The following is a 14,167-nucleotide window of genomic DNA, read 5'->3' as shown; positions in this document are numbered from 1 at the left end:
CAAACACAACGGTGTGCAAGCACATCCCTGGTGCAAAAATGACTCCTGTGTAAATAGGTCTCATCCCTGCACAAATGTGATGCTGGTGCAAACACGACTGTGTGCAAGCACACTCCTGGTGCAAGCATGACCCATCCCTGTGCAAGCACGACCCTGGTGCAAACACGACGGCGTGCAAGCACACTCCTGGTGCAAACACGACCCATCCCTGTGCAAGCACGACCTGGTGCAAGCACAACCTGTCCCCGTGCAAACACGACTGCATGCGAATGCAACCCTGGTGCAAATGCGACAATGTCACCCGTCCCCGTGCAAACGCGACCCTGGTGCAAACACGACCCGTCCCGGTGCGCCGGGGGCTGCAGCGTATGTGGGGCAGGGGGGGTCTCCCACCGCCCCCCTCCCCAGAAGCCCGCGGGGGGAGGGGAAACAGGCCCGGGGTGAGGGGGTGGCACCGGGGGGAATGTGTTGGCACCGGGGGGGGGGGGGGGGGGGCGACCCAAACGTGGGGCCGAGGCGGGGGGGCAGGCTGGGGTTGACTGGGACATGGGGGGCGGATTGCCGGGGGGGCTGGGGGGGTGATTTTGGGAGAGCCGGGGGCAGGTTTGGGGGGCAGTTTAGGGGAGTAATTAACGCGGGGGGGGGACAGTTCAAGGGGGAGGGATTTTGGGGACGAGCAGATTTGGGGGTACACGGGAGGGCTGAACCCCCCCCCTCCCCCCCCCGGGCCCCACCGCCCGGACCCCGAGCATCCCCCGCCCCCCAGACCCCCCACCCCCGCGCTGCCGGTACCGGCTGAAGGTCACCGGGGGACGGGCCCCCCCCGACACACCCCCACGGCGGGGGGGGGGCTCCGGGGGTCCCCGGTTCCCGCTCCGCTTGGCGCGGCACTTACCGGGGGTGCGGCGGGCGGGGGCCGGGGCCGGTACCGGGGCCGGTACCGGAGCGGAGCGGAGCGGGGCCCCGCCGCTCGCAGCCACCGCGCCGCGTCACGTGCGGCGGGGCGGGGCGGCCCCTCCGGGGGCGGCCGGCACCGGGAACCGGCACCGGAACCGGTACCGGGAAACGGCACCGGGAAACGGGAAACGGCACCGGGAAACGGGAAACGGCACCGGGAACCGGCACCGGAACCGGCACTGGGAACCGGGAACCGGCCCCGGGAACCGGCACAGGCACCGGGAAACGGCCCCGGCCTCGGGAAACGGGAACCGGCACCGGGAACCAGCACCAGGAAACGGCACCGGCACCCGGCACCGGCCCCGGGAAACGGTGTCTGGCCCCGGGGACTGACCCTGCGGACCCCATCCCCGGTGCCCTCCGCCCCCGGACCGGGTGCCCCCTCCTGCCCGCAGCAGCCCGGGGCAGCCCCCAGGCCCTCCCGGTGCCCCGGTGGCACCCAGCCACCCCCGTCTGTCACCTGCAGCTCAGCGGCACCCAGTGCACCCCCCACCCATAAACTCCCCGGCACCCAGGAGACCCCCCCCCCCATCACCCCTTTGGCACCCAGGAGACCCCCCACCCATGGCACCCTCCACCCATACCCTCCCTGGCACCCAGGGAAACCAACCCCCCATAACCCCCTTGAGACCAGAGAGCCCCCCTCTCCATAACCCCCAGGAGACCCCCCACCCATGGCTCCCTGAGCATCCCCCCCCATAACCCCCCTGGCACCCAGGAGACCCCCCCACCCATGGCTATCTGAACACCCCCCCCCCAATCCCCTTGGCACCCAGGGACAGCACCCCCCCATAACCCCCTTGGCACTCAAGACACACACACACACCCCCAACCCCCCTGACACCCAGGAGACACCCCCCCTCCCCCCCCAGCACCCAGGACACGCGTGACCCCCTCGGGACACCCCGGCTGGGGGCCCTCAAGGCAGGGCTGGCACCGTCCCCGCTGCCGGTGCCAGGGGCTGGCCGCGAGCCCCCCCGGGAAGCGGCTGCCCAGGCGATGCGCCAGCGCAGGGACGTGCTGGGGACACCCAACCAGCCCTGCAGCTGCCACCCACCCCCAGCTTCAACAGCAGCCACCCCACCAGCCAAGGGGGGGGGAGCTCCCCTTTCCCGAGGGATCCCCCTTTCTCCCCCCCCAGACCCCGCATCCCTCTCCTGCGGCGACCCCGAGGGGATGCGCAGCCCTAACCCCTCCCCCCCCCTTAGGCGAGGTGTCAAGAGCCACCACGGAGCACGTGTATGCGCTTTAATAAGGCTTCCACAGCTCAAATGACAATTTTAATCTGATAAATGTTTGCAAAGAACAGACAAAAGGGGGAACCGGGCCCGTCGGTCGCATCCTGTACCTGTGTCCCCCGCCAGATACGGCACCGCTGCCGCGCGCCCCCCCCCAGCCACCCCGCCCCGGCTCATTCCTCCCCACTGGGTTGAAAGACTCCGAATTTCACCATATTATAAGCTCGAGGAAGAGATATTTTGTAACGTGTTTTTTTTTAAAAAAAAAAATTAACCGCAAATTGGAAAAAAAAAACCAAGAACCCCCAACAAAACGGAATTTCCAGGGAATATGTACACAAGCGAGTGCTTCCGTCTGGGAAGAAGAAAATCTCCTGCCCATTCCCGAAGGATGGAGCAGCTTTGGCGCACCGAATTCCTGCCGACGGTCTTTACCTTGGGAAAGAATAAGTGGATCCAACTGGCCCCCACCCCCCCTTGGAGGAGCTCCGGGGGTCCCCAAACGCCGGCTGCTTCACCCCCCATCCCATGGGAGCGGGGAGGAGGACGCGGAGCCCCGGCGCTTGGCTGTAGTTCTTCGGCTAAAAGTGAACATTTAAAAAACCCAGGACTGAGGGTGGCGGGAGGGGGTAACATGCCTCCCCCTCCCTGCTTCTTGCAGCCCCAAACTCCTGCGGTACTTAAAAAAAATAATAAAATAAACCCGATGTGGCAGCAACCCAACTCTCTGCATCACATTTTGCTGCAGAAACAAGTTTAAAAGGCTGAAAAGGAACAGGAAACATCTAACTTACGTTATTACAGAGAAACCACAACAGTGCCCTTTTTTTTTTTTTTTTTTTTTTTCTTTTCCTTTTTATCCTTTTTTAAGCCTGGAAGCGGTACGTTATTTCCTGCTACTAATAGGCAACGGGGAGAGATCCTTTCTGGGAGCTACAGATGTAAAAAAGAAGAATAATTAGTGCATTCCTGAAAAATGAGAATAGAAGGGGGGAAAAAAACCCCAACCCCAAGCTCTTCCCACAGGATACACAGCACCCACCGGCACCCACCCGCGCCCCCTTCGCTGTCTCCGCTTCAGGCTCCCCCAAGCCATGGGCACGAGCGCTCCTGGCAGTCCCCGGACTGGAGGAAAAAGATGTTATGAAAAGTCATTAAAATACCCCACGTTTCTTAAAAAAAAACCCCAAAAAACAAACAAATAAACCAAAACCACACCAACCCCCCCCCCCCAGTTCACAGAGCCCAGGTGGTTATTCCAAGATCATGGACCGTTTGGAAGTGAAGGCGAGCGGCTGGAGAGCCGGCGGGGGAGGCAGCTCCCGGCCCCCCCGCGCTGGAAGGCTTTCGGAGGCAGACCACAGCTCACGTTTTGGGTTAAACAGATGAAGGGTGGGTTGGTTTTTTGTTATTTTTTTTTCTTTTTTTTTTTTTTTTTTGAAAGAGCTAGACATTCCTCACAAGTAACAATTTTTCTTGACTTCCATGCTGTACTGAAAGAGTAATAGTGGATCAAAGACAGGATTATCTGTAAGCAGGTTTTACGCCTAAAAGAGTTACTGGAGAACAGATCAAGATGTTTTTGATCTACTGGATTACAACCCCTTTTTCGGACAGATGAGCGCAGCGCAGGGTTGGAGTCAGGGAATACACGGGAATGCCTCCATCTCCCTCGCCTGCAAACACAACGCGCTCTTGCTGCTGCTAAACTTTCCAACCTTCCTGTTGCTTTCATTAAATACAAAATCGGGAACGCTCTCTTGAAGGCAGGGTGTCCTTCAGTGCAATCTGCTTTGACATAAGGCATTTTTTTTTGGGGGGTGGGGTGGGGAGGGGGGGCAGTCATTTCAGAATGGGTTTCTGCCTTCTGGAAGAGTCAAAGAGTTCAGTCCTGTATCCACCTTTTTTTTTTCTGTTTTTTTTTTTTTTCTTTTAATGCCCTACCATGTCAAAATCCTCTTCCCTTCTGGTCACTCCTCTGTTGCCAACGGTTTGAAAACCATCAGTGTCCAAGTAAACCAGTCCCTGAGGAGAAAAGACAACGACCAAAAGATGATGATGCTTAACGGGATGAACTTAGGGGGCTTACATAAAGTCGGGGGGGGGGGGGGGGAAACACCAACCCGGACGCACCTTTAAATCCTTCTTCAGGCATACAAACTGGGGACAGAAAGAAAAAAGCACGGTGTTAGCAGCCTCCCGACAGTTGTTTCTAGAAGCATCTTTTGTCTGAGCGGTGTTGTACCGCTGCACCTCCCCCTGACAGTGACAGCAAAGCCTCAGCACCTCCATTTTCTACCTTTACGTCCCAAATCCAACCTCAATTGGCCATCCATACCTCTCCCCCAAATCACAGCGCCTTCCCTGAACCCCAAATCCTCCTCACCTTGCATAACGTCGTCCATCGCCGCGTAATCCGCAATCGGTTCATCAGCCTGGGAAACAAAGCGGAGCGGGGGATTAACGAGCAAGCAAGCTCGTTGGGAAGTTCACGTGGAACTCCGGAGGGGAGCGGGGAACGAACGGGTCTCTTGCCCAAACACCGTCTGGGAACACCAAGGGAGGACTCACTCCCGAATCCAGCCCTGTTTTGGGCTGCTGTGCACGCAGCCCAGCAGCAAAGGCCAGCTAATAACTACTCTTGAAAAACAAGAATAAAACAAACCAAGAGGATTTTCCTCCTCCAAGAAGGAACTCCAGGGAGAAGTCATTAAATCAGGCGACCGAGCAGCCACGGGTCGGCACCTCTAGCACACAGTGGTTTTCACATGCCCCAAACCCACGTTTTCTCTTTGGTTGTACAAAAATCAGTTCCGTTCCCTGCTTTGTTCAACTTCATTTGAGCAGCCACACTCTCACGTTACCTTTAATAAAATAACGGACTCGGGGATGACTCCCAGGCTGCCGAGCGTTGCCGTGTCATCGCTCAGTATCTTCCCGTCGATCGACAAATTCTGGTCGAAGGGAGCAACTGAAAATGCATGCATGATCTGTGCCAACACAATGAGACACGCTGATTTTGTGCGGAAGGAAAAACAGCACTGCTGAGCTACAGACAAATACCACGTTCAGAAGAGCAACACACACCTTTCGATGCCACGTGGGATTTCAGACTTTCCCTCCATCCTCCCCCAGCCACGTGCTCCTGATTTTGTGTTTTCTTCCTCGAGACACAACTCGCTGGGAGGAAACCCCTCTTACCTGTATTTTCAGCTCTTTCAGCGTCTGATTAGCAGAAACAAGCAGCGCTTTCTCCCCTCTCACTTTCCGGTGCCGGGTGCTTCGTCTGATGCCTTGTTTTTGGTAAGTGATGTAGCTCTGGTGGGAGATCTTCTGGCGCTTCGCACCACCGTTGGTCTAAGAACAAGAGGCAAAAATCAGCCCAGGTTTGGGACTGGTGGACAATACAACCTCCCCCGTACCCCCCAGAGCGCGTTTTGGGTGACTCCGTCACGTGAAGGAAGGCGTGAAGCACTGAAAAGCCCCGTCAAAAGCAAACCACCGCATGCAAGCATCAAGAGGATGGCAGGACTCGCCTTGAAACCTCTGTTCCTGCTTCCAACGCTACGGCGGGGCGGGTAGCCAGCCAAGCGTGCAAGTCACCATCAATATTTCATCTCTCCAAAACCGAAGCGGTGGCATGGTGTGACCATTAAAATGACAACTTAAGACACTGCCGGGTTTGCCTGCCAGCAGTAAACAGAGGGCGGCAGCTACCCCGTCATGCTGACTCAAGAGGATGATGCAAAAACTAAGGAACCTGGTGGTGGTTTTGATCTCTACCTGGTTAAAATCTGGGTCTTGCTCCCCCTCTGGCTTGTTTTCCTCCCTTTCCTCTTCAGCTTCTGAGCTGCTCACGTTCAGCTCTGGAGCAGCATCCTTCATTACCTGAAGTCATAAAAATCATTCTCCGTAACTAACCCGAAGGCCACAACCCAGACTTGTCACATCACGGCAGACAGCTTGCGGAGCCCTCCAGGATGCCACCTTGACCCAACGAACAGAGGGAGAGCAGGAACAGCCCAGCGATGGGCTCCCCACGCTCTGCAAAGTCCTCTCCACCCCTCCCCGGCGGCATCGAACCATGGGGGAATTTGGCTCAGGAGAACAAGCTCCTCTATTGAATTGCAGGTGCTTCCTGAGGCTCAGGGCCTACTCTCCTCTCCAGGCAAAGGGAAAGTCTCCAGGGGCCTGGACTGATTTCTTTCCCATTAGCTGGCTGCTTCTCTGGTTCATCTAAGTGTATTACAAAAGCCCTAACACAGAGAAAGGAATATTATCTGTAAATTAGACACTTATCCATCCCTGCAGCAGGCCGACAAGAGGCACTCAGCACCATTATTTATGGGTCTGGAGGTTGTAAGTAAATGAAATCTAAATAATTTACACCAACAGATAAATAACAAGGATGTTCGGTTCTGTGTAAGTCACTCCAGGAGGCACGGATCTGCCAGATGTGAATTCACATCTATGCTTTGGCTGGAGCTGGGGTTTGCAGGAGCCCAGGAGACTGGCGCGCTCTCCATCCTGGATGCCCGAGAGTTGGCTTCTCCGTCAACGTTATTTGCAATTAATGATGCAACTGCAGCTCCCAAACATTCAGCACCAACCACAGCCTCCCCAGAGCCCTCCGGATTCCAGCAGTGCTGCCTTATGCTGATTTTATACAGGCGTGGCTGCCCTCCCGCAGCAGCCGCCAAAGGGGGTACCTGGGGGTTGCAGGGGCCGGGGGGGGAAGAGCAGGGGCGAGGGGATGGGAAACGCTCCCCGGCTTTGCAAATGGAAAGCAGCAGGGAAGGAAGCAGCGGCTTCGAGTGCCGCCGTCCTCGCTGGCGGTGCTGCCGCGCTGCTGGCAGGCATTATTGCTGCTTCGCATCTCACCGAGACTGCCCTGCTAATGAGGGATCTTGCAGGCGAGCGCTCGCCCCCTCGCTCCAGCTCCAGCTGCTCAGCAAAGAATAGCTGCCTGTTTTTTGCCAGCCCCACACGTGTGAGCACAGTCCTGTCCAGCACCAGCAAAAAGAAAAAGAAACCCCCACCCCTCCTCTGCACCAGAGCCAAGATACAGCCTCGGGATTCAGGCTTCCAGACAGGCTGAAAACCCAGAGCTGATGGCTCAGGACCGTGCTGCGTGCTCTGCATCTCGCAACTGAGGTGGAAACCCATCCAGCCTCCGGTGCCCCACGTTCTCCGGGCTCCTGCTCCTCCCTTTCATCGGCAGGGAGGAGGAAATCAATGACAGGCAAGAACACCCCCTCCACCACGCTGCTAAGGTGCAGGGAACATCTTTATCTGAGTTTCTGATGAGCCTTCGTTTCCCCCTTAAAGCATAAAAGAAGCCCTAAGGAGGAAGAATTACTGTAACCAGCTGTTGGGGACCTGTAAAGTCAATTCCAAGCCTTGTATGGATCCCTTAAGACACCAGTAAAGCAGAGACATAATTCACAGCTTCGTAGGGGATCCTGAAAACCATCTTCAAGTTCCCCGCTATTTCATCAGCATGGAGGTTAAGAGCTTATTTCTATCTAGGAATAAATGTCACTTGAGCAACCAGGAAAGGAAATGACAACTATTGGAGAGGAAGGCAAACAAGTAGAGCCCGGTAACACAATTATGAAGACAGAAACGGTTACAACATTGCCTAAAATAATCAAAGCTGGGAACACCTGTGATGATACCTGATACTGCAAAGCGTTAGGTTCGGCAAAAGGAAACCTCAAGACCAAATTTTCAGAACAGCTACTGCCAGGATTTTTCCTATTTACTATTTTTGCCAAAGCGACAGCTCCCACGAGCCGCAGAGCTGGGTGCTTTTTGCCCACAGCAAGCGGCCCTGCTCAGCACCACCATCACAGACCACCCGGCATCCCCAACAGCAGGTCCCAACCCTGCGGGGACGCGGCAGGCTGCAACAGCCTCCTTGCTGCCACGCTCGGATCCTTATTTGGGTACTTGGCACGGTTTCCATTAAATGAAACGGAGCCAGGATGAGCAAGGACGGAGGGAGAGAGCCCATACCTTTTTATTATCCACCACTTTATGGATGTAGATGGTTGCTTGGGTGTACTCACGCAAGTCCCGCTGCTGTTGGCATAACAGCCCTTCTCTGCACTCTGGACAGAGTTCTGGGGAGGCACAAAAGAAAAATGCATTTAATTGCTTCAGCTCCTCGGAGACACCTGCCCGATGCCTCTCACCACTAACCCAGAGCGGATCACATAACCGGGGGCATCTGCCAAGCTCCATGTTTACCACTCAGATCCCCTTAGATCTGATCCTTTATCCGAAAATGAGCCATTTCCCAGGGAGCTGGCACTAATTAGCAAAAGAACAGAGCACGGACAGCAGCAGAAGATTCACTCACGGGGCTCGGAGGTGTAAAGTGCGCTCTCGGGGTCCGCCCTGTCAGCTTGCGTTCGGGTGATTTTGATGACATGATCCACGACGAAGAGTTTTTGAATCCTCTCCCACTCGCTGGGCCATATTAGAGCTATACTGTGCAAAGGAACAAGAACATGCTTTATGACATAGAAATGCCAAGCCTCGAGCTTCTGAAAGCCTCCCCCCCCCCTTTTTTTTTAAAGTCTCTCAATGAAAGAAAAGCTGCAAAATCAATCCATAACTCCAGCTACACGAGAGGGCCTGTACGCCCAAGACAGAAGCAAACAGTAGCGTCTTATTAGTGACGCTGTTCTGCTCCAGTCACGCCGGAGGGAGGATGGAGGAGGAGAGGAGCGGAAGATCTGCTACTTTTAGTGCTGCATCACTGCAGAAGCTACGCTACGGAGCATGAACTCCAGCCCAGTGTCCAGTGCTCCAGGGGCAAGTCTCAAGGAAAGCAGATCACAAGGAAGCTGGGTGTGCCTATGCCCCGGTCACGTTCAGGGTAGTTTATTGTTAGGAACTAGCCAAGCTGAAGTCAGCTCTCTTTTTTCCCCAACCCAGCATCCTTTGACAATTTTGGTCTTGCCTTGTGTGAAGGCTAAGGTGGGTCTGAGAAAGCCTATGTGTTGATTTTGTTTTAGCAAAAGCATTTGCTCCTCACGTTGCTGCAGCTCAGCGAGCCTCCGGGACCGTTCCCTGAGGCTCGGGAGAGATGAAGGCACCCGGCACAGGCAGACATGTGAAGAGAAGAAACTCACAGTTTGGAGTCTTCTTTGGTCATGGAAGCATAGGTGAACATGAGGCCCCCGTGGGGGCAGAGAAGAGCGCTGTTTCCTACCGAGGACACGGGACTGCATCGCGTCGGCCTCCTGCGTGGGCAAAGGAAAGCGGTTTGCAAAGCTTGGTCCGGTTATTTCACCAAAACCCCCACAACTCTGCAGGCAGCCAAGAAGAAATGGCAGGTGAGTATTTACAGAAGTCATTCCAACAGGGAAGATGAAACTACTGCCGACAAGGAAATCAGATCTGTGTTCCTGTGCGTTGCAAAATTACTCTCCTATCTTGCAGAGATTTCCATCTCCTACCACCAGCAACCCATGGAAACAGGACTGAGCAGTGACCTTTGCCTAAGATACAGCTCCAGACAGAAGAAAAAAACTAATCAGGTTACTATCTAATCCAACCATCTGGTTAAGACACAGTAAACAAGGAAATTCAGTTTCTTACAACGTATTACAACTGATACAAGTCCTGCAAGACCCAGCTCTTCCTTGTTTCCGCAAGGGCAAACCGCAGGCAACTACACACCGCAGCGGGATTCAAAAGCAAAATCGTTATCCACGGCCCACCCCAAAAAGGAATAAAAAGCACCAAAACCCTCAAGCCAACTTACCTGACAAATTTCCTCCATTCTTCTACAAAGAACTGTGAAACAATATACAGCTCATCTGTCTCCTGGAGGTGAAAAGAGGGAAAAAAGGGATCTCTTTTTAATTAATCCAACAAGAGAGAAGCGATGACTGTTCAGCTTTTTCTGCAGCGCTCGTTCTCTTTGAGACCTCCGTGGTTTTACCATGACAACTCCATGCAACTGCACTGGGAAAGCCAAGTAAAATAATTTGGGATCAAGTACTAAGCACTTCCATTACTAATCTTGTGTTTATTGCAAAGTTAGTTTAGCTTTAGATCCAATTAGCTTTAATTCAGCAGGAAACGGTCATTTCCCTTGGAGCACCTAAGACCCCCCAGCACCGCATCTCCTCTCGCCAGGTACTCAAGGTCTAAAGCAGATGCACCCCACAGGTGTGGGGCAAGACAAATCCAACCTGCCTCATTTGCTTCACCCATCGTAATCCAGGAGTTTCTCCTTTTGGCAGCAGCACGGTCCAAAGCCACAGCTGTGCACCCCACGAGGCAGTGGTTTTAGGATGAATTGTTTTCCTGTCCCAACTGATTTGCCGTTAGCTAAGTCTGCTCCTGGGCAAAGAAACCACCGAGATCCTAAGAGCTGGGTGACAAAATCTCTTCCGTGCTCACCTATCCCCACCACTTTCCCTAATGCAGATTTAAGGGCTCACTCCATCTTTCTGCAGGAAAACTCAATACACCTGAGGAATATATATGTATTTTTTTTCAATCTCCCTTCATGCCCTCCAGATCAAACCGCTCCTCTTACTTTCTTCTCCGAACCTCCACTGTTTTGGACCCGGAAAACTCAAAACGCTCGGGGGAAGGATCCTTAGCTCTTTTTTATCAGGCTCCCTTCGGAAATTCAAAGAGAGCAGAAGACGTAGCCTAACTGCCTGGAGAGACCTTCATATTTTGAGCTGACCCATGGTGATGGGCTCCAGCTTTCCAGCACCTACTCCAGCTACAAAAGCAGACCCAACCAGATACCACCCTTTAAATACCATCAATAGGACCTGGTAGGTCTCCAGCTCAACACAGAACATTCCCCATTTAAACCCTTCCGGGGCTCCCCAGTTCCGAGACGTGGATCCATATTGACCTCAATAGTTATTCACGCTGGAGAAGGCACCCAAGAGTGGCAAGGTGCCCTCACATGTAGGAGCAACAGAGGCAGACACCTGCCAAAGCACCTTGGCACGATTTAGGAGTCAATCATTAATCAGTGCTGCGAGACATCCAGGAGCCAAGGCATGGAGCCAACAGCTCGTGCCATTTCTTTTGAGCTGCCTCGAAGCTCCAAGAAAGTCCTGGAGAGAGAACTGCACACTTGTACCAGGGAGAAGCTGGTAGGAGAGGTCTTGCACGACTGCTGCTTCTATTTGCAGGACTTCAGCATTTAGGGAAGCTCCCACTGACCTCTCAGGATGCAGGAGGATGCTGGAGCACACGTGAATTTTGTCTGACCGGTGGCAAAAGCCTGGCCAGCACGGGAAGGCAGACGGAGGGCGGTGGAAAGCCACCTCCACCAGCACAGCCACACCGTTCTGGTACTTCTAGGGGCGGACGTAAACACAGCAGCAATACAGTCACTGCTTATCTAGCTGACTCCAGACCAGCGACAGCTCTGCTGGCACACGAGCCATTCTCAAGTATCTTTAGCAGGGCTTTGTGCCAGCACAGCTAATCGGGGGAAATCACACCTCGGCACAACACACGTGTAAGCTCTGCTGGCACAGGCTCCCCAGCACAGGCACGGTCTCACTTGGACAGAGTGAACGATTAGCAGGCAGTCTCTCTCACAGGTGGAAAAGAATTTCTAAGGGAGAGGGATAAAAGCTAATAAAACCCGCCTCCAAGCCCTGCTGCATTCCCCTGGACACCCTCCATCCCGGCCGTACCTGAGGCCAGCTGCCCAGGCAAGGCCTGCATTTATCATGGAACAGGTTCTGGAGAGAAGTCTTCTGCTCGCTGGCCATCATCTTGTGCAGAGCTTCGTTCTCCTCCCCTTCGCGCTCCAAAATCTGCACGGAACAGTGAATTACACCACAGCTTCAGTTCCCAGCTGCTATTAAAAGGTGACATTACCTTCTTCCACGCTGCACTAAGTCGTATTAAAAAGAAAACCAGAAATATGACCACGCTATTTACAGTCAACACAAGGGTAATGTTATCTGGCAAATACCTTGCACTGGGAACAGCACTCTTTGTTATTTGGAAATTCAGGGGCCTTTGGGAAATATTGCTTGAGTTTCTCCCAGGCTTCCTTCGAAACCACCCTCCGTTCGTTTTCGGAGATGCACAGGTCACCTGCAGAGAGCCAAGAGAAGGGCTTTGGTCTCGATGTGCTCAGTGATGTTTTGCAGCCCTAACTAGATTTAGGAGATTACGGGGTATAAATGTGGGGGAAGATATTCACGCACTTATCAGCCAACACCATGTCAGCAAAAAAGAGCACAACCAACACACAAAGTCACCTTCAACTTCTTTATCATTTCCTTGTTTAGACAGGAGAAGAAGAAAAAAAAAAAGACTTTAATTAATAAAAACATCCTTTAGGTTTCAAACCTCATGAACCAAGCAGCTGATCAAATACAAGCGGTGGTAGAGAGATGCTTGGGAAAGCGTGGACAAGCCACAGAGGGCACAGGGCTACTGTCTTCTGATCTTGGCTATCCATAGCTACACATTTTTATGGTGACCCCATTTAGCAAGCTGCAGGCTAACCCCATGCCCCTTGACACAGGATCCAGGTGCTTTCCATGCTCTTAAAGAAGAAAATTACTGCTGTATAATCTCAGATGGCTTTACGTGCCCTCACTCAAGCACCTCATAATCTGCAAAGGCCAGATTTTGCACCCTAGATCTGCTCTAGGGAATAACTGGGGTGTGAAGATATGAAACAAGGTTTACCAGCTATCCCCCTGACGACTTGCCTGCTGTATTTATTTATCCTGATGCTCAAGTCGCTCAAAAAAACCACCCCAAGAATGGTTTAATGTGAGGCATTTGTGCTTGTCTTGTCATTTCAGCAACAGAAGCAGCAAAAAAGTCATGCTCACGCCTATGGACACCACGTGAACGCATGACGACACGCGCTCCAGAGGACAAACAAGGCTTGGGAGAACTGGAAAAGGCTCAGGGATCCAACCAGCCACCTGCCTGCAGGCTTGGTGATGGCCAAGGGGAAACCATAACCCCGTGTCCCTGTGAGAGAGCAGCTGGGAAGTCAAGGCATGGCTGTGCTACGTGCAGTTGCAGTGAGAAAGAAGTGGAACAATTGTTGCAACACCGAGATGCAAACCAGATTTGGATATGGCACGGGAATATTCATGCCTTGACGTGGATTTCACCAGCAAGAGGGAAGCCAAACAGCAACCGCCAAGTTGTGGTGCTGAGCTGGGTCCAGCAAAGGGCACAATACCTTATTATCTCCTTTTCTATAGCCTGAAGAGCTACAGAAAGAAGACCGAGAGAAAAGGCTCCTTCCTCCCCACCCTCTGGTAGCTCTTTAACATTACAAGCAGCTCCTCGGACCAAGCCTCCTCGGACTCCTCAGCCAAGCCTGGATTACTGCCAGCCCTGAAGGGAAAAAATAGCAACACTCCCCCCCTGCTTTTCCTCTAATAAACAAAGATCAGGCTGGACTGCTTCGATGCAGCACTTGGCCACTAGCTCTTCATCCAACACGACCAAACGGTCCAGCTTTACCATATGAGGTGGCAGCGCCAGGCTCCTTTCCAGAGCCAGCAAGGATGAGGAAAAAACCTAACAAGCTTGTACAAATAAGTGCCTTGACAGCGCTCGATTAACGAAAACAGATTAATATGAAACAGATTAATGAGTGAAAGAGGTGGAAATATCAGACCTGGGCATGCAGGGAACAAGTGCTTTGCCATCTGGAAGAAGATGATCCTAACCGCTGCTGACTTGGTTTCCCCCTCCCACTGTCCATGGACATATTTTGGGCACCGACATCAAAGTCTTAACCTGGTATCTGGAAAAACTTAATTCGCTGGGGTAAGGCAGCTATCAAAGAGCGAGAAATTGCAGCAAAGATGCAAAGGGACTTCTTAAGAGAACGCCCGGATGGCATTTCTGGAGGCCAGCCAGACCTCACAGATAAAGCGCTGTTTTTTCCAGCTCCTACCCAAGAAGGCAGGAACTCCCTCCGTGACAAA

At 53.3% G+C, this 14,167-nt stretch overlaps 1 protein-coding gene across 3 annotated transcripts in view; it reads right to left on the bottom strand.

The window, feature by feature from the left end:
* Positions 1–2,191: 2,191 nt before the first annotated feature.
* USP48 (ubiquitin specific peptidase 48) overlaps positions 2,192–14,167 on the bottom strand; it is a 30,618-nt gene continuing 18,642 nt past the window's right edge. For 2 of the 3 annotated variants that reach the window (XM_055704777.1, XM_055704779.1), the window contains 12 exons: positions 12,172–12,296; positions 11,888–12,010; positions 9,973–10,034; positions 9,338–9,448; positions 8,560–8,690; positions 8,214–8,320; positions 5,979–6,083; positions 5,397–5,552; positions 5,060–5,185; positions 4,582–4,630; positions 4,329–4,355; positions 2,192–4,220 (listed from right to left, as the gene is read on the bottom strand). In XM_055704777.1, coding sequence (XP_055560752.1) covers positions 4,198–4,220; positions 4,329–4,355; positions 4,582–4,630; positions 5,060–5,185; positions 5,397–5,552; positions 5,979–6,083; positions 8,214–8,320; positions 8,560–8,690; positions 9,338–9,448; positions 9,973–10,034; positions 11,888–12,010; positions 12,172–12,296 — 1,145 coding nt within the window. In that variant the 3' untranslated portion in view covers positions 2,192–4,197. The remainder of the gene's footprint in view (positions 4,221–4,328; positions 4,356–4,581; positions 4,631–5,059; positions 5,186–5,396; positions 5,553–5,978; positions 6,084–8,213; positions 8,321–8,559; positions 8,691–9,337; positions 9,449–9,972; positions 10,035–11,887; positions 12,011–12,171; positions 12,297–14,167) is intronic. The other variant, XM_055704778.1, reaches the window with a different exon arrangement.

The sequence above is a fragment of the Falco cherrug genome, chromosome 3 (genome assembly GCF_023634085.1).
Source record: "Falco cherrug isolate bFalChe1 chromosome 3, bFalChe1.pri, whole genome shotgun sequence".
Taxonomy (NCBI): domain Eukaryota; kingdom Metazoa; phylum Chordata; class Aves; order Falconiformes; family Falconidae; genus Falco; species Falco cherrug.
Note: the sequence above shows the minus strand (reverse complement) of the source record. Positions and strands in the feature narration are given on the sequence as shown.